At 34.5% G+C, this 25,675-nt stretch overlaps 3 protein-coding genes across 3 annotated transcripts; 1 reads left to right on the plus strand and 2 right to left on the minus strand.

The window, feature by feature from the left end:
• Positions 1–11,569: 11,569 nt before the first annotated feature.
• SrpRbeta (signal recognition particle receptor beta) lies at positions 11,570–19,601 on the minus strand. The gene is made up of 5 exons (XM_089702332.1): positions 19,374–19,601; positions 19,128–19,294; positions 18,907–19,046; positions 12,464–12,595; positions 11,570–11,912 (listed from the first exon to the last, which is right to left on the minus strand). Exons 1-5 carry the CDS (start codon positions 19,480–19,482, stop codon positions 11,705–11,707), a joined length of 756 nt encoding a protein of 251 aa, XP_089558458.1. The 5' UTR covers positions 19,483–19,601; the 3' UTR covers positions 11,570–11,704.
• An 858-nt stretch (positions 19,602–20,459) lies between these two features.
• On the plus strand, positions 20,460–23,210 carry LOC149483326 (pyridoxine/pyridoxamine 5'-phosphate oxidase-like). The gene is made up of 6 exons (XM_089702334.1): positions 20,460–20,593; positions 20,697–20,786; positions 20,898–21,054; positions 21,167–21,266; positions 22,417–22,676; positions 22,896–23,210. The coding sequence occupies exons 2-6, from the start codon at positions 20,702–20,704 to the stop codon at positions 23,059–23,061; spliced, it is 768 nt and encodes a 255-aa protein (XP_089558460.1). The 5' UTR covers positions 20,460–20,593; positions 20,697–20,701; the 3' UTR covers positions 23,062–23,210.
• Positions 22,886–25,061, minus strand: LOC149483327 (histidine protein methyltransferase 1 homolog). Its single transcript, XM_089702333.1, has 4 exons — positions 24,898–25,061; positions 24,066–24,290; positions 23,748–23,908; positions 22,886–23,609 (listed from the first exon to the last, which is right to left on the minus strand). Exons 1-4 carry the CDS (start codon positions 24,956–24,958, stop codon positions 23,211–23,213), a joined length of 846 nt encoding a protein of 281 aa, XP_089558459.1. The 5' UTR covers positions 24,959–25,061; the 3' UTR covers positions 22,886–23,210.
• Between the last annotated feature and the right edge of the window lie 614 nt (positions 25,062–25,675).

The raw sequence follows: 25,675 nt of genomic DNA on the forward strand, positions 1-25,675 counted from the left end.
TAAGTATGTATTACCATGTCAAGTAGAAAACGTAAAAGTGTGAAAATTAGAGCTAACTTGGTGATTTTTTTTTATCGAGTCAATTTTAATATTTTATGTTTTTGATTGAACAGAATCGTTGAACATATCATCTAGTTTGATATATATTTTATTTTTCAGATTTGGTCTTGAATATTACACGTATCATCTAATAGAAGATTGGTAATTTTGCTTTATACGCACCCTTAAATCAAAATATTGGATATAAATTGTGTACATTCTGTTGAGGAATTCAGTTTTGCATACGCAACATTGACGATTCGACAGACGATTGACAATAAGCTCTCATTATGTCAACTTGTATATTCACTCGTCATGACTATCCTGGGATGATATATACAGGTACATTTGATGTACTTTAGCATTCACTTTAAATATAAAATGTCGTGTTGGTACATTTAAAACATGAATTAAACACATTAATTTGAAGTAGTTACTTACATTATTTTATGTTTATCCATTATTCATTATTGTATACCTACCGAGAAACGTACATTGCCACCAAACGGAGTTATAATTAATTTAATTAACGAGTTTAGTCATAAAAAAACAGCCTATCATATCGGCACCAACTTATGTTTATTTAACATAGACCCAATCCGCCACTTGCAAGTGTAACACAAAAACTTGACCCATCTACCGCCAACCACTTATTTGTCAAAAATGAAATCATGTTTTGATTAAAGAGACGAGCTCTCTTCAGATTCAGGCGATAAAGCGACAATAAAATATATTAATAATTCATATTGGACCGCGAGTATTGATTCGCATGAACGTGTCTCAAATGTTTTTATTGTTGTGTATATTAATAAATGTGAGCAGATGTTTCAGCTCGATTTTCTTGTTGCGTTTTGATTACTCTCCGCTTGGCAGTTCAATTAATAAATATCAAATAATTCTCTTATGTATGCGTTTCGAAATTGAACCTGCTATTCTTTTTGTTTTAATGACAATCGTATTGTTTTTATCTATAGGTACCTACTACCTGTTCAGTTGACAATTGACATGGATACAAGGATAAACTACTGAATATTAACTCGCTTATAGGCCTCGCTTAAATATCACAATTTATTTAATTGTATGACGTATGCAAGCGTAAAAACAACACTGTTGTAGCAACCAACCAATAGTTGCGGTAAGTCGAGGCCAAGAGAACAGTAGGCGTGTTCTACCTAAAGACAAAGTAAAGGTCTGAGTTAAAATATTTTTTTGGAGTCAAATAATTCGTTTTGGCAAGATAGCATTGCAGCTTAATACATGTTTAAACTTTATACCCTTTTTCACCGTCAAGGGGGGACGCCCTTGCGCATGTCGCTACCAGGGTGAACCTTCAGTTCACCCACGCGTCCGCGTTAAAATGTAGAAGCCCTTCTGGCTAACATTGAGAAACACCACACAAAAAAAAACCTTTTTCATATTCATAGGTAAGTTTATTTGAGTCGAATGAAAGTGTAGAAAGAAACGAAGTTTACAAAAATAAGTGCAAGTTTTTTTGTTTTTGTAATCTAAACCTATGAAAAATGAAAATAGCACGTAGCTTTAATTACATAATTTTAAGAACGTCCAGCACATTTCCAATCTTAAATTTATTTTTTTACCTGTTTACAAGTAATTTATAAAGCGCATGAAGCATCCATCAAACAAATGATAATAGGTGGTTGAGATAAAAGAAGCCGCGGTGGCTACGGAATGAAGATTTGCCCCACAAAATGTCAACAAGGCACTCATTCGCCGACAAAGGCCTCGGGCGAGCGCGGGTCGGCTGCGGGCATCCTTGGCCCGCCACGCTTAATTCGAAATAATCAGTTAATTGCGCACCCTTAACGAGTCTGAAGAAAAATCATGTTTATGCGATATTTAAAATATCTCCATCATATATTTAATTTCTATTTTAAGCCCGATGGCGCAAAAAGATAAATGGTTGATAATATGCAATCCTGTGGACAACAAAAACCTTCCTTAACGGCTCGACTCATGCTTTTTCATAAGAAATATTTTTTTATAGTTGTATGAATTTTAAAGGAGTGAATCATTTCGATTATGTAGGTTTATAATGTACCGAATATGCAGCAGAGGTAGATTTGCAAAAAATATTTTACAAGCTTAAAGCGCGCGATAAGCTTACAAAAACGCAACCAAAACGTTCAATTAACAGAATGAATATTCAATATTAGCATTGCATGTTGCGTATCGGCGGTAATATGTTGTCATTTGTTGATAAATATTGAAATTCACGTGAACACCGACCTCACACAGAGCCGCTGGTTCCGGCTTTATTGTGAAACATTTTTACTAAACTTATTTATGCTGGTTCATGTAAAATATCTTATCGACCAATTGTTTACAGTTTAATTAAGTACCTAGATATTTTCGTTATAATTATCCTCGTTTCAATTATTTTTATGATGTTTACCGACAAATGTACTAAAACAATAATCCTATCAATTACCTAATTTTAAGTTCCATGATGCATTGTGTATGACAAAGTAGTTTTGGTAGATACCTACTTTAAGGCTTATACATGCGCTAATAACCTTGACCATACTTGACGGATCTCAAACCTCTCCCGCTGCACCTTCTTTTTTCCTCGCATTTTGTATTTAAAAAGATACCAATCAGTGAAACAAAAAATCCTCGTCAGGGACTGTTGTGTAACTGATAATTTATTAAACATAAAATTTTCAGAGCTCTAAGTCAGCAGGTTACGAAGTTTATAGAGTATTTGCGGAAAAATCGATGACCACGGCACATTTTTTTTCTAGAAATCTATTAACTTTGGAAAAAAGTCCTCGCGAGCAATTAAAGATCAAAGACCATCCTATTTTATATATTTTTTTCGGTATTGTGCTTTATATTGTACCAGACTTTATAGAGGTTGAACATAGTCGAAATTGCCGGGTAACGCCTTAAAGTTGAATTTGGAATGTCATTTTTCGAACAAAGGGTTTCGATTCAAAATCTATTTATGCAATTTCGCAATGAAAGAAAGCGTCGAGAAGTTGCAAAAAAACATCGGCAATTTAAATAAAATAACGGATCTAAGCTGCTATAATAACATCCAACCGTCACTGTCCGCTCAAGGTCACACGGATATACCTGTTTCTCTCACTCCTGCAAAGAGCGCTTGTGGCTATCAGCCGGACGGATCGTGCGCTGTGAGGCGCGCTGTGGTTTGTAACGAACCGGTTTCCGCAGATAGTGAGACATGTATAACATCGCAGGCGAATCAAGATATCTCACTCTTGCACGCGCAGAATTGTTTAAGCGATCGTCAGCCGCATCATGTTACTGTGACGCCTAATAATACAGCTAAATTTATGGATCTAAGTACAAAGCGGTTGGGCTTATCACCGCGAACGAGCAAACCAAAACAAAAAACGTTTGCAGACGTTATGATTTCCAATGATTACACGAAACAAAGAGAAGGCGAGTGGACTAAGGTGTCATACAAAAATAAAACGAAAAATAGGTTTTTTGCTAGTAAGGGTAAAGGCGACTCCAATATCGGGGGCAGTTTTAAGGCTGCGGATATTAAGATACCATTCTATATATATAACGTAGATAAGGCCGCTGAAGTAGATGATATAGAAAAATATATTTTTGACAAAACTATGGTACGAGTTGAGCTTTCTAAAATTTCAATGAAAAATAATAAACAATATCAAGCTTTCAAATTTGATATACCTAGAAGTAAATTATCACTATTCATGGACGAAAATATTTGGCCAATGGGTGTAGCGTTTCGGCGCTATGTCTATTTTAAATCTAAAGACCCGGCTCTTCGAAGTAATATGGAGGAGAATAAAATTTTAAAATAATGGATAATAATGCCAATATGACCATAATTAGTTTTAATTGTAAAGTATCCAAGAGGTCTAGTGGATGTATTAAGGCGCTGTGTGACACAGCGGATGTAATTGCCCTCCAGGAAACATGGCTCTTGCCAAGTGATATACCTACACTTGGAGATATACATAATAATTTTTCATATACTGGGAAATCAAGTGTGAATCTTGGTGACGGTCTGTTAAGAGGCAGGCCTTATGGTGGCGTTGCGCTTCTATGGCGTAAAAACTTCTTCAGTTCTGTGTCAGTTGTATCGTGCTCTAGTGATCGCATAGTGGCAATAAAAGGTATAGTGGCGAATCGTGAAATGCTAATATTCAGTGTTTATATGCCTACATGCTCCTTAGACAATATAGTGGAATTTAACGAATGCTTGAGTGAAATTGTTGCCATGGTGGAAATGTGTGATATTGAATCGGTTTATATTTTGGGAGACTTCAATGCCCACCCAGGTGAACTCTTTGGTAAGGAACTATTTAATTTTTGTTCAGATCAACAATGGAAATGTGCAGATGTAATTAAGCTTGGTTTAGATAGCAATACTTTTACTTTTATAAGCGATGCGCATGGTTGTTGTCGCTGGCTCGACCATTGTTTAACATCTGAGTCAGCTTGGCTATCTATTTCAAATGTGGAGGTGCGTAGTGACGTTTTTTGGTCTGATCATTTTCCATTAGTCATTAATTGCAATATAAATGGTTTAAGGATAAAAATAAATAGTCACGATGTAGCTTCACAAAAATGCAATACAGTACATTGGAATGAGGATATAAATGTAGATGAGTATTCTGAATTATGTAACTCAGAGCTTAAAAATATTGATTTTCCTTGCCAATTGAGAAGTTGTTGTGATAATATGTGTTATGATAGGGAGCATAGATATTTTATTGATGAGTTGTATTATAAAATAATAAATATTTTACAAGATGCTGCAATATTGAGTAAACCAACTAGATTGTATCGTAAGCGTAGACATATTGTAGGATGGAATAGATATGTCAAGGACGCTCATAGGGAGGCGCGCAGTAAATTTTTGCTTTGGAAAGCGTGTGGCATGCCTTTATGTGGAAATATTTATAAAGATATGAGAAAAAGCCGAAGTAAGTTTAAAAATAAGTTAAAATATTATCAGAATAATAGCGAACAGGTTAAAATGGACATTATAGCAGATTTACATAAAAATAAAAATTTTAAGAAGTTTTGGAAAGCCACTAACAAATTGAATTGTAGGGCGGGCCTCCCTATGAGTGTCGATGGAGAGACGGAGCCAAAAGGTATAGCAAATATATTTAAAGATTATTTCCATGTACATTCAAATACACCGTCGTCCCAGCGGATGTCTCATGCTTGCTTACCTATAAAAGAAAGTGCATTATCTTTTAATGCCAATGATGTAAAGTTCGCTGTAAAAAATCTAGCGAAAGGGAAAGCAGCATGGCACGATGGTTTATGCGTAGAACACCTTTTAAACGCGGGACAACATATTTACAGAGTCTTAGCAATGTTGTATACTTTTTGTATCCGTCATTCCTATCTGCCTGCAGACATGATGGAGAGCGTCGTCGTTCCAGTAGTTAAAAACAAATCGGGCGATATCGGAGATAAAGGTAATTACCGACCAATCTCACTAGCCGCGATTCTTGGCAAAGTTTTTGACTGCTTGCTCGATCGACGCCTCCAAAAATATGTAAAGTTTAACGATGCACAGTTTGGGTTTAGGCACGGCCTCTCCACAGAGCATGCTATATTAACATTAAAACAGACTGTGAAATATTACACAGACAGGAAGACACCTGTTTACGCAGCTTTTCTTGATCTGTCTAAGGCTTACGATCGTGTTTCTTACGAAAAGCTATGGGAAAAACTAAGATATCTTGAAGTTCCTTTTGAGATTGTTAGAGTGTTGCAATATTGGTATAACAACCAGTTTAACTCAGTCAGATGGGCGGGGGAGTATTCTGATAGATATGTATTGGAGTGTGGCCTTAGACAGGGCGGCCTGACGTCTACGACACTTTTTAACATATATGTGAACGAGCTGATTGATGAACTCAGCAAGACTGGTATCGGGTGTTCTATCGATGGACTAACTATAAATAATCTTAGTTACGCGGATGATATGGTCTTGCTGAGTCCATCGATTGGTGCTCTCAGGCAGCTCATTAAAATTTGTGAGTCATATGCAGCTTCTCATGGTCTAGTATATAATGTAAAAAAATGCAAACTTCTTGTGTTTAAAAGTAAGGGAGTCCCTGTACATGACATACCACCTGTGTATATTAATGGCAGTCCTCTTAAACAAGTAGTTGAGTTTAAATATCTAGGGCATATTGTGACAGAAGATATGAATGATATACAAGATATTGAGAGGGAGCGTAGGGCATTGGCAGTCCGCTGCAATATGCTAGCACGGAAATTTGCTCGTTGTTCTCCACAGGTTAAAGTTACTTTATTTAAAGCGTACTGTCAAACATTTTATACTTGCAGCCTATGGCTATCTTTTACGCAGCGGGCTTACAATGTCCTACGTGTACAATACAATAATGGCTTTAGGGTACTATTGGGGCTTCCGCGCTTCTGTAGCGCGTCTCAGATGTTTGCTAATTGCCAGACCGACGATTTTTACGCGATAATGAGGAAAAGGGCAGCATCTATGATGAGGAGAATGCGTGAGAGTTCCAATGGTATTCTGAAGACATTAATTGAGAAAGTAGACGGTCCATTCCTTAAGCGGTGGGCAAATTTACATTGTATGCAATATAATAATTATGATAATGGATAATTTTTAATGGTTTTAATCTTGTTTTTTAATTGTATGATTTTGATTTGTATGTAATTGAATTATAATTTATGTATTACTAACATAGTTTGTAAGTTTAATGTATACTAACACAATTATGGATAATTATCTGAAAATAAATATATATTATTATTATGTTTCTCATTTCCATAATACTCGGGTACCACCAGAAGGACGGTACCCGGATCTTTGGAAGGCTTACGTGGGGACACAGATCCAACACGCAGAGGCCCTTTTGAGAATTTTAATGTGTTGTGGGACACCAGCCGCAGCCTGCCCATGACTGCACTATGGAGATACAGTCCTAGGCAGTCCACGGCCAATGTAGGACTATTGCGGGTATGGAAATTTAATAATTGGGCTATGGATTGGGATGCTAAATGGACTGGTATTGGGGACTATGGGAAACTATGGCACCTGCCTTTCTACTAAAAGAAAGTAAAAATATGTTGGCAGGTGGTGACTCGCCCTCTCACTGTATGGGCCCCCGAAATAAGTCGCTGCAATAGTGCGACAAGGGGGCAACATATTGTGAGCAGCTAAGGGTGGAGAGGCGTCCCTGGACTTTAAACTACGATCACGCGCTCCCTGAGGGTCCAGCATCACGTGCCCACTCGCCACTTATGATTCGCATCCACCCTTCGAGCTAAAAGCTCTCGCGACTCCACTCTGGCCGGCCGGTTAAGGCAAGCCAGAGGTGGGGGTCCTGTCCTCGTCAGGCTTCACTCCGACCGGCCGGTGAAGGCAAGCCGGAGATGAAGACAGGGGCCTCCCCCGGGAGCACTCGGTTCCCGCGGGGTCGCTACTCCCCGACACCCCGCCACAAGGTGTCCTGCGGGTTGACTGATTGCACAGGTGGAATATCTGTTGTCACGTAGACAATAGATATTCCAACCGTGGGCGATGGGGTCGTCACATCCCTACGCCCTTATTATTATTATTATTATGCGCTAGCTTAGTGCGCTAGGTTCAAAAAGCAATACAGGTTTAAAAAAGGTTTACAAATAGTTGGATGAAGGGGATAATATGGTTTAAAAATAAAATAAGAGTGTCCAAAACCAAAAACCAATTCATAATAATTATCAGAATAATCACAATTCACAACAAAAAAAATATTACTAACTATGTACTACACTCGGCTTGATAACCTTTGAAGTCGATTGAAAATTTCAAACTTAAATATAATTTTATTTCAAATTTAAAAAAAAATCGGTTAAAAAGTCGTTGTGGGAAAGTTTAAAGTATATTGAAAAGAGGTTCAGGTAAAGAGTCATACTGCAGGTGCTTCTTGCCTTTACTCACAGCCACGAGTGATGACATGTATTATAATACCTATGAAACATGATTCATTGAATCGTCATAGACTAGCCTATTGTAATCCATGAATGAAATGGACCCGAGATTAGATGACCGTGGGAGGCGACTGCGTAAGCCTTTGACGTGGGAAATCATATTTATTTTTTTACAATCTTGAAGCCTGCTTAATGGAACAGAATGTTCTGTCTATTTTATTTTTGTTAGTAACCAATCATTTTACATAAAAAAATTAGTTTTCAATAATTATGAAACCTAAATTAAAATCTTAAAAGATACGTTCATAAAATTTATTAATACTTCTTTGAAATATTTACTTAATTATACGGTGCACGTAGTTTTGACCAAGAGCAACGAAGTCGCGAGGATTGCAATTAGCTTTTATGGTGGTTTTCCAAAGGATTTCCATGTTCATTTTATAAAAATAAAATTAAAAGCCAGTAAAATATCGTAACCTTATCGTAACATTCATTAAACGTCAAGTTTTAATAATTGAAATTACAAACACCACAATTTATTCAAAAAGATTTTAAATGCAATCGTAAATTCAGTTTTCTTTACCGTTAATTATTTATTTGTGGTCTTGAACCAAACATAAAAACTAATGAATCAACGCTTTATCAATCGCTTAACATAAAACGAAAATATAAGTGTAGGTAATTACAACTTGTTCACATATTTGTTTACATCGTATTTTATTTTTCCTGTTAGTTACTAAAATTAAAATGCATTCATAAGCTATAAAGAAACACTAATTAAAAATAACATTTAAATGCCACAGTTTACAACATCAAAATTTGTTACTCGCCCGAAAGCTGTAATAATTTTATTGAGATCATAACACGAGGTGAAATTTTCGTTCATTCGTGAAATTGCCTTCATTTAATGAATATGTGAATATGTATGATGTCAAAATACGCTGTATAAACGTGTTGAACTCGGTTTATAAAGTGTTTCAGGAATATCAAAATTTTTACATAAAAATTGAATATAATTAATGTTACTACTTAAGTAATTTATAAAAATCACCACATATTATCACTATAGTCAGTATTACAATTGTATTTTGAATAATTTGTAGGTGAATTACTGATTAATAAAACTTATCTTCAAAAGAGGTCATCGACTTTCCCATCACCGAGAAAAGTGTTCCCACTTCCCACTAGCTACTAAACGTTGGTGCAATTTAATACTTTTATAATTTTTAGCACCTAACTACATTTTTAAAAAGATTGCAAAAACATTTAATCGAGCATTAAAAGCATTAACTATTTAATAAAGTAGAGTAGCTTTTGCAATTTTTGCGCTGAGTAAAAAAGACGATTAATAATTTTAATGATATGTTCATGAATATGCATAACTGCACCTTGCGCAAATTTTATCAATAGAAAAACGGCGCACAAAAGAAGTTACAGTATCTATTGTTGTCTAACCCTTTACCTCAAGAATGTTAACAAAAATTGATAATCGATTAATCATACATCAATAGCGTTTTAAAAATATGAATATGCAAAAGTAACAATTAAAATAATCAATACCTAATACATGGACCCATTGAACTTTTTGCTAGGTCATTTTTATGTTATTAACATCGTCATTAGGTAGGTAGGTAGGGTAAGGTTGCTCAAGTCGTACCACGGCGTTAGTCGTACCCCACCAATATCTCGTCTGATACCATTGAATTGGGCCATCTAGTGTTGTTAACGTGAACTATTTAGTCGAGCGAGCAAGCGTAAACAAGTGGTCAGGCGGTCGGCTTCGTGCAGCGAAAATAATTCAAAAAGTAAGTTTTTTATCACTTTTCATGTAAAATTAAATACTCATTCATAAGCTTTTTACGGCAGGAATGTTATCTTTATATTTTGTCTTTGTTTACAACGATTTTTAATGCTTATCTGTCAATCGTTTGGGCATACTCAAACAGGAGAAAATTTTTAGGTTGTGTTAGTAATTTTATTTTTCAACCTCAAAGATAAGTATGCTTAAGTCGTACCTGTTAAAAATTCTTTACTCGTACTTCTATTTAGGTCTAAGATTTTGTTATTCACTAAAATAATTACCAAATAATATGCTAAAGTTAATCTCAGACTGAATTATTTGTAATTTTAACTTACTTAAAATTGATCTCTTATTATTAAGAATTTTTCTATATAGTTTATTATATCTTCACTAAAGTGTATTTTCTAAGTACGACTTAGGCTGTATGTGGTACGAATTAGGCAACTAGGCGCCTTAATCGTACCGAAGGTTACATGTTTTTGAAAAACGTTAAAATATATATTTTAATATTAACATTGTAAGTTTCTGTGATTTTTTAATAATAGACAACTAAATAAAGATTCAGTAAATGTGGATTATTTTGTATTATTTCAATTGTGGTGAATATTATAGCATAATTTCCTTAGGGGGTACGACTTGAGCAACCTTACCCTATGTCGTATACACTTTGAGTTGTGAATTTTATAATTTTTATGATGACCTCTACAGCTGTCTACAGGGTAGATTTTTAAAAAAAAAAATTATCAAAGAAAACATTTCAATCATTTTTGAAAATAATTATTTTTTCATTCGAAGATTTTCTAAAATTCGTTTGCCACATCCGGGAATAGAAACAATGAAATCTGTTAACATGTCGCCCTTGGACCCTTTACTTTTATGGCATCGGTCGTTCGGGTCAATTATTATTATTACTAGTTAACAAGGATAAAATTTCTCTAACTTGATAAATCGAATGAAAGAAAAAGCATGATTGTGGGCTTTTAGTTAACGAATTTTAATCGATTCGATTCCCGGGTGAGGACAGCCAGGAAAATCTCCAAAGGAATTTTCGGAAATTTTTAATGCAGTTTTCTTCCTTTTCAAGTGATGGCACAGACTAATAATAATATACTACGTATACAAGTGATGGTATGATTTCTTATACATAGTAGAATTTTCTATCTTCAGTAAAAACAGCACATTCTCTATTGATGGTGAGTTTGTATTACAAAATTTCATCGTTAGATAAACTTAAAAAGTTGATGTTTTTACTTTTACCTGCAAACACATATTATACCTATACAAGTAGAACTTTATAATAGCTGTGTTCACGTACAGCTTCCGCCTAAACTCGATTGTAAGATTATAAAGCTGAAGTTTGTTTATTTGAACGCGCTAATCTCAGTAACTACTGGTCCGATTTGAAAAATTATTTCGGTGTTAGTTAGCCCACTTATCGAGGAAGGCTATATATTCATGTATATATTATAGACATCACGCTAAGACCAACAGGAGCGGAGCCACGCGGATGAAACCGCGGAGCGCAGCTAGTTACATAATATAATTGTATTGTTTTTGTTTATTATCACTAGTTGTGCCGTGATGTGCCTTAATTACAGCATATTAACTGTTTTAATTTTTAATACTCTTTTTACATACTTATTACCTTGTTTTTTTCTGACAAAAAGTTCTTGCAAAGCAAAAAAAAAATTCTAATTATTTTAATTTTGTAAATGCAATTTATGAAATTTTATTGATATAAGTATCCTAAAGTTTCATATAAGTTTAGGTGAGTTGTAAATAAAAAACAGATTTTAACTGTTTTATAAAATATATTTATTGAAAAATAGTTGTAAATGCATAATTTATTCACATTATAAAAATTGTGATTAGCCTAATAAGTCTTCAAGCATGGAAAGGAGTAATAAAACAAATGAAATAAAAAAATTAAAGACTTGAGATCCAATCTTGTAATCCTTTGTAATCTGTGGGACTATCATCATCCCCAGTGCTAGCAGAACATTCGAGAAAATCAACTTTACAATTTAAATGCGAGAATTCAAAATCTTTGCCGAGTTTTCCAATGTAGGTGTTATTTGTTTGAGATGAGTCCACGGCTTGTAACTGGCTGGATTTTGTGACACGTACAAGATTTCTGTAAAAAAAAAAACAATTTAATAATATTGAGATGAGAAAGTGTCCGAAATAATCAATTGTTGTGGTTGGAACGAGTGATATCAATGTTTAAGTAAAAAAGTTATGTAAAGATAACATTTTTTCAACCACTATCAACCACAAGTTCTATTTTTGTAACAGTAATAGCCTCAGTTCCTTTATTATACATATTTAAATTTTCATTCTATAAAAATTTATCAAAATTTAAAATTAACATAGAAACAGAACATTTGGAACATTTGAACATTGTTTTTGATGCTTTCATATAGGAATAACACAAGCTATAGAATACTTGCTTTTTTTTTCAGATGAAACCGCTTGGCACAGCAAATACTATGCAGCAAATATATAGTTGGAGCATGGCTAATGTTGAGTGGCTTGCTATTTTTCAGTGACACAATTCAAATCTCTTATAAATATTTTTAATTTCACATTGTTGTATGAATTCGCGCATTGAAAATAAATGTTTTTTTCTTCCTTTCTTTCAAATACTAATATGTTAATACCACTTGATCTAAAAGAAATACTTACAATTCTTTCTCTAGCAGACTCTTTATAACTTGACTGCCTTTCGACATGGGCTGGTCCTGCTTGTTACACAGGATTAGTAGGGGAGGACAGTTGCTCTGAATGACAGGATCCACAAGTATGGTGTACAGATATCTGGAAAATAAATATAGAATTCAATAATTTCTAAATTACTTTACAGTCTCAAAATTATATGAGAACTCTGTGTTCATGTATGGGTATGGATTAAATTTAAATAGATAAAATCAAAATTACTGTTTTGTTCAACCTGAGGATTTATAGAACATCTGATTGAACTAGTTCACTGATGAATACCGTTAAAATATATCTGAATAAATGATGAAGTCTATAAAATTAATTCTGTTTACTCAACTAATCTGACGAATCCTCTCACATTTACTGTGCATGTGTAATTTAATGTAACTTAGTTCACCGTTCACGATCATAGTATTTTGCTGGCCATACACCATACTTTCTATCGTCCAATCGGCATGACGCTGCAGCATGATCCAATCTGCAGTTTGTCCATAGAGACCACACACACAACGTTTGAATTGTCCAATCGGCAGCAACGTTCAGTTGAAGCCATGGCATCACCGGTGACAGACGACGATGTTTTAGCCGTTTTGGGCGTTTTATTCGTAAAAATGAAACAAAAAAAGGATTATATGCCGGGAAGATTGTTGTTATATATATGTACCTATTTAATGAGAAGTACCCAATGTGTTAAGTAATCTGGTACTTCATCTATCTCCCAAACAAATCTTATTCAAATCCGTAACCGTTGACATCTAAACATCCATATACTTTCATATTTATCGACCAAGCGAGCGAAGCGCCTATGCTTCAGCTTGGACGAAAAATGACCAGAAAATTGACCAGACTGAAGTGACGATCGCATACCGCCATACACGGTCCAATCGACATGATCCAATCGCCATGATCAAGCCAAAAGAATCGAAATTCGATTGTTCCGTCAAGTATAACTAATGCTGGCCATACACCATACTTTCTATCGTCCAATCGGCATGACGCTGCAGCTTGATCCAATCTGCAGTTTGTCCATAGAGACCACACACACAACGTTTGAATTGTCCAATCGGCAGCAACGTTCAGTTGAAGCCATGGCATCACCGGTGACAGACGACGATGTTGTAGCCGTTTTGGGCGTTTTATTCGTAAAAATGAAACAAAAAAAGGATTATATGCCGGGAAGATTGTTGTTATATATATGTACCTATTTAATGAGAAGTACCCAATGTGTTAAGTAATCTGGTACTTCATCTATCTCCCAAACAAATGTTATTCAAATCCGTAACCGTTGACATCTAAACATCCATATACTTTCATATTTATCGACCAAGCGAGCAAAGCGCCTATGCTTCAGCTTGGACGAAAAATGACCAGAAAATTGACCAGACTGAAGTGACGATCGCATACCGCCATACACGGTCCAATCGACATGATCCAATCGCCATGATCAAGCCAAAAGAATCGAAATTCGATTGTTCCGTCAAGTATAACTATCGTGCCAAATAATGCTGGCCATACACCATACTTCCTATCGTCCATTCGGCATGACGCTACCGATTGGATCAGTTAGAACTGACCATGTGTGCCATACCATAATGCCAATCCACTCCCACACATGGTCAGTTCTAACTGATCCAATCGGTAGCGTCATGCCGAATTGACGATAGGAAGTATGGTGTATGGCCAGCATAATGCCAATCCACTCCCACACATGGTCAGTTCTAACTGATCCAATCGGTAGCGTCATGCCGAATGGACGATAGGAAGTATGGTGTATGGCCAGCATTATCATCGTATCAAGTATAACTAATCGGATCATGTCGAATGGACCGTGTATGGCGGTATGCGATCGTCTCTTCAGTCTGGTCAATTTTCTGGTCATTTTTCGTCCAAGCTGAAGCATAGGCGCTTCGCTCGCTTGGTGGATAAATATGAAAGTATATGGATGTTTAGATGTCAACGGTTACGGATTTGAATAAGATTTGTTTGGGAGATAGATGAAGTACCAGATTACTTAACACATTGGGTACTTCTCATTAAATAGGTACATATATATAACAACAATCTTCCCGGCATATAATCCTTTTTTTGTTTCATTTTTACGAATAAAACGCCCAAAATGGCTAAAACATCGTCGTCTGTCACCGGTGACGCCATGGCTTCAACTGAACGTTGCTGCCGATTGGACAATTCAAACGTTGTGTGTGTGGTCTCTATGGACAAACTGCAGATTGGATCAAGCTACAGCGTCATGCCGATTGGACGATAGAAAGTATGGTGTATGGCCAGCATAAAACATCGTCGTCTGTCACCGGTGACGCCATGGCTTCAACTGAACGTTGCTGCCGATTGGACAATTCAAACGTTGTGTGTGTGGTCTCTATGGACAAACTGCAGATTGGATCAAGCTGCAGCGTCATGCCGATTGGACGATAGAAAGTATGGTGTATGGCCAGCATAAGTTAGGCATGACGAAAGATTTTCAAAACCTCTTCCATAATGTGTGTATACGTTTATTAAACAGGAAAAACCCTATATTTCGCTAATATACTTAAATTTAACGAAGATAAAAGCCATTTTTCAAAAAATATTTATTAACTGTGCTAAAACAGCTCACAGGTGTCATGGCGTAGGCGTGACGTCACTCTTACGTAAATACGTAATTATCTGTATGCATAGCGAAGTAAAATTAAACAAATATTTAATTATAAAGTGTTATAGAATCTAATTTCAAAGTTTATAAGTGGTGTGCAGTATTGCAATGTGAATCTACATAAAAATAATACCCAAAAAATGTGTTAGTAATTGTTTAAAGTGAGAAAATAATATGAAATGATTGTATAAATTTGACGCAGAGAAACCCGAACCACATATTCGTGAATTCGCAATTATATTTCTGTTCTGAGTCGATAAAGCATACGTGAAAAAATAGAAAATAAATAAAATGCGTATTCTCAGCATATTCATAACAACAAAATACACCTGCCGCGAAGTTGTTGTGAGTTGTTTACGTAGACGTGACGTCACGCGTGTTTCAGTCGAAATGGCCGACTGCAGAATTTCAATGTTTTATTTTATTGATAATCTCATTAATCTTAATGTTTTTAATATTTATAAGTCACTATTTTTAATTTATATATTATACATTTTCCCTTAAAAACACTGGTTAAATATTTGATTCGATGTCCCCGAATTTCATTATTTTGTGCTGTTTAATCGATAGCTGGTAGTGGATTTTCTTAACAAACTGCTTTTCTTTTCCAACAAAAATGCGTAGTTTTTGTGAAAATCGAAAATGAAAATTATTTTTTTTAAGGTTATTTTTGTACTAAAAACGACACTTTTATACCATTGTCGTATTAAAACTTCTAGTAATCTCGCACACAGGCAATATTTTTAAATATAATGCCGTATTATTAATTTATTTATAACAATTTCTTAAATTATATTACCTGGAAAATGTAAGTTTGTATTTACCACGTATTTACGACATGCCATTATAGATAATAAATGTTATATGACGCGTTCACAATTGTAGATAATAAATATAATTCGAAAGTGATTTTTAAAATGAATTTGTCAAAAATAATTTTAAGGACAGCGCTAGTCGTCCGCTAAACGGATGAATAAAATAAATTAGTTGTCCGATTACCGGATGAATAAAATAATAATTCTTTAGAGAACTGCCGCACGTATTATAGGTTTTTTGTGGGGGGAGGAGGGCACACGTAGGTATTTGATTTTTTTTGCGCGTCGACGGAGCCCCGCTTCGCGGGGCTCCTATTTCTGTGTAGTTTTTTTTTTAAGAAACCTAACCTAACCTAACCTAACGGCTAACCTAACCTAACGGCTAACTTAACCTAAACTTGATTTTTTTTGCGCGTCGACGGAGCCCCGCTTGGCGGGGCTCCTGTTTCTGTGTAGTTTTTTTTTTAAGAAACCTAACCTAACCTAACCTAACGGCTAACCTAACCTAAACTTGATTTTTTTTGCGCGTCGACGGAGCCCCGCTTCGCGGGGCTCCTATTTCTGTGTAGTTTTTTTTTTAAGAAACCTAACCTAACCTAACCTAACGGCTAACCTAACCTAAACTTGATTTTTTTTGCGCGTCGACGGAGCCCCGCGAAGCGGGGCTCCTGTTTCTGTGTAGTTTTTTTTTTAAGAAACCTAACCTAACCTAACCTAACGGCTAACCTAACCTAAACTTGATTTTTTTTGCGCGTCGACGGAGCCCCGCTTCGCGGGGCTCCTATTTCTGTGTAGTTTTTTTTTTAAGAAACCTAACCTAACCTAACCTAAACCTAACCTAACGAATTGAGGGCGAATATCTCGGCCATTTTTGATTTTAGAGAAAAGTTGTTCCTATAAAACATGCTTATATTAGCGTAATCTTTACGATAAAACAATAATAAATAGGTGTTATAATGACACCAACTCCATCAAAAATTTTCTAAGTCCTGAGCCCCCTTTGCTTTAGTCCAACCCAACTAGCTTTAGTGTTAAAAGGTTATCTAGTAATCCGAATAATCGGACGATTAAATTATTTTATTCATCCGGTAATCGGACGACTAATTTATTTTATTCATCCGTTTAGCGGACGACTAGACACTTCGTAATTTTAATTTAGATAGCATTTGATAATAACAAAAATTTTACGATACATAAATAAATTACAAACAGGTTGTTTAAACCTACGTAGTTTTTTTTTGTTTGAGTGGGAATCGCCCTAAAGTCGCTTCTGGCACTCGCCGGCCGCTGCCGCGGCACGCTCGCTTCGCTCGCTCGGCTCGTGCGGCAGTTCAACAGTTAACCTAACACGCTCGTCGCTTCGCTCCTCGCTACCTATTTGAATACTAAAAGTAAAAGTTAATCGATTTTTAAAACTGAAGCAAGTGAGCTATAAAAAAAACATTAAAAATTAAAATGTATCATTTATACTCTATGATAAGCTAGTATATTTGTATTGCTAATCTGTGATCTGCGTCATATTAACTAATCTGTGTTATCTGTGGCTTGTTGTGAATACAAAATATGGAACGATTTTTGGCTATACTAAATTGTTAAAATACTATTTTGACAAAATAAATTGTAATATGTAAATAAAGTAATAGGTACGTAAATATATTTAAAAATAATGCGTGTGAGTGTGATAATTAGACATTTTGATACTATAATGGCTTAAGATTTTACTTTAAGTTGCGTTTTTAGTACAAAAATAACCTTAAAAAATATCATTTTCAATTTCGATTTTCACAAAAACTACGCATTTTTAATGGAAAAGAAAAGCAGTTTGTTAAGAAAATCCACTACCAGCTATCGATTAAACAGCACAAAATAATGAAATTCGGGGACATCGAATGTAATATGCAGCCAAAACACTAATTCGAACATTTATGGATACTGTCGTCATGCCTATTGCCGCATGCACTCAGCAGAGTCGGATGCGCGTGGTTGTGCAACGCGCGGTCTACGTACGTATACCGCGCAACCAACTACGTAAGTTTTTTGTTGTGACTGTATTCATTTATTATTTACAAATAGTGATTTTAAAAATAATGTTACAGACTTTAATTTTATTATGTATCTATATTAAATTTTATAATTTATTTATATTTTCAGGTAAAAACAGAGTTATTTAGATAATTATGGACAACAGACGAAAGAGACATGCAAATTGCCATGCAAGTGCCCTTCAAGTGCCCTTCAAGTGCCCTACAAGTACCCTGCAAGTGCCCTGCAAGTGCGATGCAAGTGCCATCCAAGTGCAGTATTTTTATTAATAGAAAAGAATCAAGAAAATGAACCATTGTACAAAGCCAGTGGCCTGCATTCAGCGGCAAGGCGGTCTGAAACCCGGCAGCATGTGTGGATGTGCCTATTTTTATTAATAGACAAGTATGAATAAAATGAACCATTGTATAAAGCTGGCGGCCTGCATTCAGCGGCAAGACGGAGTGAAACCCGGCGGCATATGTGGATGCGCCAAAAGACCAGACAAAATGACATTGCCAAGAATCCTTTCCCTCAAAATAAAAGATTTCTTAGTTCTTCCACACCAAGAAACCCGGCCATCGACAGCAGGACCAAATCGAAGAAATTATTTTGGTTAATACCATGACTGTAATTGAGCCCGTAATTGAAACATACAAAAGGTGTGCGGTACATGCAAAAAGTTTATAATATGTTCTGACCATTTTAAAATTGTATGCTTATTTTGTTTGCTAAATACTGATCAGACTAGGTTTTTTATGTATATATTTTTTTGATCTCATATAATGTGAATTATGTGATATTACTTTTTAGTTTATTGTGTACTTTTTTTTGTTTTAAAAATGTTATACCCTTGTTGACCACGCGACCTCACACGTCACTTTTAGATATGCGACTACTGTAGGATTAAAATGTATACTTACTCTGCCACATCTCTTATTTCTTTCTGAATAGTTACTGAATCCACAACATAAACTATTGCTTTTGCACTATTTTTGAACTGATCAAAGAACTTATTCCTCAATCTTTCTTGTCCAGGTAGATCAACAAGCCTCAATGTGTTCTGAAATTAAATTAGTTTAAATATGATACAAAGTGCGTCCTAATTATTTAATTCATTAATGAAAGAGAAAATAATTCTTACATTGGTTGTTATATACTCTTCCACATTTGCTTTCATGGAAGTAAAAGTTTGGCGGTATTGAGAATACACAAGCCTTACAAATAGCAGCGTCTTGCCGGCATCGGAAAGACCCGTTAGAAGGACCGAGTTTCGTAAGTGACGACGTCTTGAAAAACACCACCAAAAAACTGTAAAACAAAGGTTTAAGCATATATATTCAACAGTTCAAGCATACAATTATACATATATTTATGTTTTTCAACTCACCTAATGTGAAGATTAATAATATTACACTTAATAAGGTTATGTATCGTGGATCATTTAGTAGGGGTTCAGTGTGAATTTTTTCTTTAATAACTTCAGATTCAGGCTCCATAACTGATTCAATGATTGAAATATTCAATAAGTGAATGTATATAAATCGTATTTAATTATTTTTCACAAATTTCGAATTGAAAAATAACATATGACAAAAAGACAGAAAGATTGAATTGTTGTACGCACTACGCAGTACGTTTACAAATAGTGACGTATCTGTCGACTGTCACATATGTACCTTTATAATCTGTGTTTGTAATGCAGAATTGCTCCGAGTAATGCAGATTGCTATTCACGCTATGACCATCACCGATTCTAACGAGCACTTATCGAGAGAGATAATGTTAGAATTTTAAATCCCTTGTTTTATATCACGTAGATATCATTTATCATATAAAAGTGAAGTCAAGTAAGGGTCAGATGCATTATACATCTGTTTCACTGATCGATTTTCTTTAGGGACAAGTAGGTGATCAGCCTTCTGTGTCCTGCCAGACCGAGACATTTTTTTTTCTTCGTCTCCACCGGGAATCGAACCCAGGACCCCTCGGTTCTACACTCACGCGTCAACCACTGTACTAAGGAGGCGGTCATATGCCTAAGTAAAAAAAAGTGACCGACAAAAAGTGGTGCTTTTGGAACACTCGTGAAGTTTACTTGACACATAAATTATTACCTGAATTAAATTTTTTTGTTTGATTAAATGATTGTTATCCAAGTTGTTAACACATGAGTTTATGGCTCGCTTTACTCGCCATCGTCGATATGTTTTATTGTTTTCCTGTTCAAAATCCAAAAATAATGCAGCTTAGGATTAAGGATTTGCCTCAGTTTGAGAAAGTAATGTTTTTAAATCTGTGTTTGAGAAGCTAAGCGCGAGAGTGAATCACGCAGATTCGCATTCCCACATCCGGCGGGTGTGCGGTATTCGACTCGTTGAACGAAGCAATAATATGAGAATTTGTCACTACATCCTATATTACTTGCTCTGTGTTTGTCACTTGTCAGTTGAGAATACCATTGAAGTCTCATTGAAGTGGGATGTCAATAGACAATATGTCATTATCACGTCATTGATAATGAATTCATGATAAGGGGTGTGATAAAAATTTATATAAAGCTATTTGTTTTCTACATTTTACATTTTAATTAGTATCAGCTTTCAGCAGTGAAGCCTGCATAACAAGTGCTAATTAATGTGAACATTTCAGTCATTGTTCCCTCGAAACACTATTTTACATTAATTATTTAAACTCATTTGCCTATTGGTTTTGTTTATGTCCATGCGAATAGTTAATTTATCACGTTTACGAAGGACGTACGAACATAGTTTCTCAAGAAAAATGAGTATTGACATTGGAGGTAATTTTTTTTTTTTATAATATTATAATTTCATAAACTTATAATATAATAATTTCATAAACTTGCAAGTAGGTAATAACAATTTATTAGTAACTTGGTAATTTTTTTTAGGTATGCGCTTAAGATATAAGGATAAAAACGATACTTTTCTAGAAAACCATTTAGTGTCCAAAGAACCATTTGGACAATTTAAAGCATGGTTTGAAGAAGCCTGTACTCGAAAGGAAATATTAGAACCAAATGCAATGTGCTTGGCAACAGCCACCAAGTAAGTAAAAAACCAAAAAATAATTTTTTAATAATAATTCAGCTTATATTTTAATTCTGCAATCTGGACTATTTGTATGGATTTTAGCGTTTTACTAATGTTTTTTTTACAGGGATGGTATACCTTCAGCAAGATTTGTGTTATTGAAAGGTTATGGTAAAGAGGGCTTCAAGTTTTTTACCAATTATGGAAGTCGAAAGGCAAAGGAATTAGTAAGTTACAAAAACTGTATTATAATTACAGTAAGGTCTACAAGTGTCATGATATGAATTACCTATTTTTTGACAGTCTTCACTTTCATGCATGATTGAAAAGTGTACCTCTATAAAAAAAACCTGCTACCACCATTGGGCAAAATACAACAAGGACTATGATAAGAATTAATTTATGTATAACTTTATTTGATAGACAATGTTTTTTAAGGGATATATTTTATTAAGTAACTTGGCAGTTAACGATAAATAAAAAAATGGTTCAAGTAATCAATGAGAACTCATCTATACTTATAATAAATCTGTAGAGAGGCCAATTCTGTACATGAAATATATTTAAAAAAAAACTATGAAGGGGTGATAAGGGATCGCTACTGATGCCAAAAATGCAATCAGTAAAATTTTTGTCTGTCTGTCTGTCTGTCTGTCTGTCTGTCTGTATTTTCGTTATAGAAACAAAAACTACCCGACGGATTTTAACTAAATTTGGCACAATTATTCTTCATACTCCTGGGCAGGTTATAGTAAAAGAATCATGTAAATCGGTGTAGAAACACCAAAGTTATACATGAAATACGTTATAAGTCATCGCGCGTGAATACAGAATCATGCCATAAGGATTATTTTTGTGTATCAGTTGCCGCGTTCGACGCGCTGCGCGGCGGGAGCTTAAAATTAAAAAGGCGGCGGGTCTGCACCCGTTTCGCGTTGTCACGGCATCACGTGTGAATGGCTGAACCGATTTCGATTATTCTTTTCTATTATATTCCTTGAAGTACGAGGATGGTTCTTATGTAGAGAAAACGTAAATATGTACCACGGGCGAAGCCGGGGCGGACCGCTAGTTATTACTAAATATAAACTTAGACACAATAAGGTCTAAGTTTCTAAGGTTTTTCATATTATTTATAGAATGTGGCAATACTATGCAAAACAAATCTATTTGTTTAGAAACCTAAAAATATAATAGTTGCCTATCTGCTTCACATTATCTTATCAGAGGTTATAACTAAGACAATTATTGGTGTTTATCATTGCTTAATTATAAATTTATGTAAATAATATTATCAATACCCAAATTGATCATGTTTCCTTTTTTCCCATTCCAGTGACATAGAATACTCAAAAAAAGATTATTTTTATTTTTTAGGATGAAAATCCAAATGTTGCCGCAACATTTTATTGGGAAGTTCTGAATAGATCTATCAGAATTGAGGGCCATGTTGAAAAGGTTTCTCTAGAGGAGTCAACTACTTATTTCCATTCACGTCCTGTTCCGAGCCAAATAGCAGCAATTGCTAGTTACCAAAGCACTCCAATTGAATCAAGAGATGTTCTGTGTGAAAGGGAAAAGGTTTTGGAAACTGAATATATGATTCCTCAGAAAGAAGTCCCTAAGCCAGATTTCTGGTAAGATACTCCCTGAAGTTTTATACTTATTTTATTACAGAAAAATCCCCTGCTTTTTTAATTTTGTGAAAATTGTGGATTTTAATGAATGTATCATTTGATATGCCCAATGGCCTCATCATGAGATATCAAAAACGAATAAGCTAATTGATCATTACAAAATGTTAATGGATTGGTGTACAAAAAAAATAGCTTATCATGATAATTAATTGTTTTTAGGGGCGGTTACATAATTCGTCCAAGAGCTGTTGAATTCTGGCAAGGTCAAAGTGATCGTCTTCATGACCGTATTAAATTCAGAAAGCCTAAAGATGGAGAAACTCCAGATGGAAAACTATTGCATCAAGGTGAAGAGGGTTGGGTGTATGAACGACTATCTCCTTAAATTTTCTAATTTTTTTATCACTGAATTTAATGTCTTCCATTAGTAATAAGCTTAAATGAATATCAATCATGGTTATAATTTAAATGGTTCAAATGTTTATTTCTTTGTATTTACATAATTTTTTTTAATAAATCATTTCTTTACATCTATTATAATCTAGTTATTTTCATGATTTCCCTCTGAATTCCAGATGTTGTATTCCACACAATTTCGAATTTAAATTTCCCACTGTTTGTTAAAGCTTGTTCAAACTGCCTCATTCCTCCGCCCACACCGAAATAGTATGTTTTTGCAGCTATATACACAGTCCCATTATTTGTTAATCTCTGATTAAAAAAATTTACAAGCTTATCATAATTGCTGAGATTGTAAATAGTTTCTGATGTAAGAATTATGTCATATTTTTCATTCTCTGATAATATTTCGTTAAAGGATTGCCAGTCTCCGGAATAAAATTGACATTTCTGAATTTCATTCTTTCTATTTTCTTCATCTTCTATATTTAGTAACACATTGGGAATGGTGACATGTTCTATTATTTCTTTGTTCTGAAATGAAATTAAATAAACTTGATAACTGTAACATACAAATAGTTTTTGTAATACCGTGTGTAACCATGTATTAGAAACATGAGCCAATTCATAAAAAAGCTTTAAAAATGTATAAATTTTTATTTGAATACTTACATAGTCTTGAAAAGTTACTGAAGCATGTTTTTGAAAAGCATATATTCCTAAAATACCACTTCCACAGCCTAAATCTACTACTTTTTTATTTTCCAAGCATATATTGTTTTCTTCTAAATACTCAATAAGGTCATAGGTGCATTCCCATATTTTAAGTCCTCCTGAAAAAAGTAAATCTATTTTTAATTTTAGTGAAAAAGTCAATTTTGAAATCAAGATTGAATGAAATCATTGGTTCTCATCTAGTGAGAAGTAAACTTTAAACTCTTATCTAAAGATGCGTTTAGTTTCACTTATAATTAAAAAAATGTGTCTTACCTTCATATTTACCCGCTATAAGATCGCTGTGTTCTTTTTCAGCAAGTTCCACAGCATTATCTGTGCCATTCTTTATCTGTAGTTCATTTGTTACTATGTGTCCAATTTCAACATCTCCACACATAAACATCTTAGCATGTTTTGCAATTGTCTCCAAGTTTTCAACTTGGTCTGCGACTTCGATTTTTTCACTTTTGAGCCATTCAATATTTATTTTAGCATTATCTAAAATAACATTTAAATAGATATTTTCTTTTAATAACTATAAGGTACTAGCGGTCCGCCCCGGCTTCGCCCGTGGTACAAATTTACGTTTTCTCTACATAAGAACCATCCTCGTACTTCAAGGAATATAATAAAAAAAGAATTATCGAAATCGGTTCAGCCGTTCTCGAGTTATGCGCTTACCAACACATTTTGCGATTCATTTTTATATATAAGATTAGCTTATTAATATGATAATCAGATAAAACCTAATGCGATGTTCAGTGGTTTTAGATGGCGATGGCTTCTTTTGGCGCGATGGAAAAAAATGATGAGAGTGAATTTTTAATGATACTACTACACTTCTAATAGATTCAAAATGTTCTTCCATTTTAGAAAATTCAGGATTCGTGATTCATTTATCACAAACAGGTTATAGTTGACTTTTTCATTACAAACTATTTTTATGCTTTTGGTAATATTTCGGTCATACAAAAAAATGCAACCCTTAATTAAAATGTTTTTAAATTCAGCGCCAATATAAATATATTTAAAATGCTATGTTAGAATTTAAGTTCAAACACATGTAGATAGTATGAGCTGCACATACTTGAAATGTTTTGGTTACCTGTACTTTTCATTTGTTCAGTTTCTGAAACTCCATTGAAATTAAATTTAAATGAAGCCATTTTATAATGGTCAATGGTTTTAAAAAATATTGCTATATGAGCAAGAAACAAAAATAATAGTTCCGGATACCGCTGTACAGTTTTCTGTTTTTGTTATGACATTTAAAATTTTGCACTTCAAGCACTTGACAGTTGACACTTAACAGGTGGCTACGTTCAATTTGTGAGTGCCAATAATTAATGACACGGGTATTGGATGTAATCAAACTTTTTAGAATTAGCTAGATAAAATACCGTGAAAATACCAAAAGTTTGAAAAGGCAACGTATAGTACACAGTAGTGTCAATGAATATACTGATAATTATTTATTATTGTATTCATATCTATTTTTCGGCACAATATCCAAAAGTGCCAAAAGTATGATATGTGCAAAGTGGTGCAAAGTGAACGCAGATTATTAATATACCATTTTTTCTACAGTTCTATCAATACTGTGTATCAATCACAGTATCAATACTATTTAATTGATTTAAAATATTCTTATGCAATAAATTAGTTGTTTTGTTTTCTATTTATTATAATAGGCCGCCTATCCAACTGCAAGAAAATTTGCGCAATAAATGTCCGACAGTCTGTCTGACAGCAGCTTGCAAGTCTACTTGCAGGTGGAAACCTTAGGCAGCCTTTCCATCTGCAAGAAAACTTGCGTAATAAATATCCGACAGTCTGTCTGACAGCAGCTTGCAAGTCTATTTGCAGGCGGAAACGCGGAATTA

The sequence above is a fragment of the Colias philodice genome, chromosome 13 (genome assembly GCF_061535455.1).
Source record: "Colias philodice isolate Cphi_HAF_F1 chromosome 13, ilColPhil1 Martin Lab GWU primary, whole genome shotgun sequence".
NCBI classification, from domain to species: domain Eukaryota; kingdom Metazoa; phylum Arthropoda; class Insecta; order Lepidoptera; family Pieridae; genus Colias; species Colias philodice.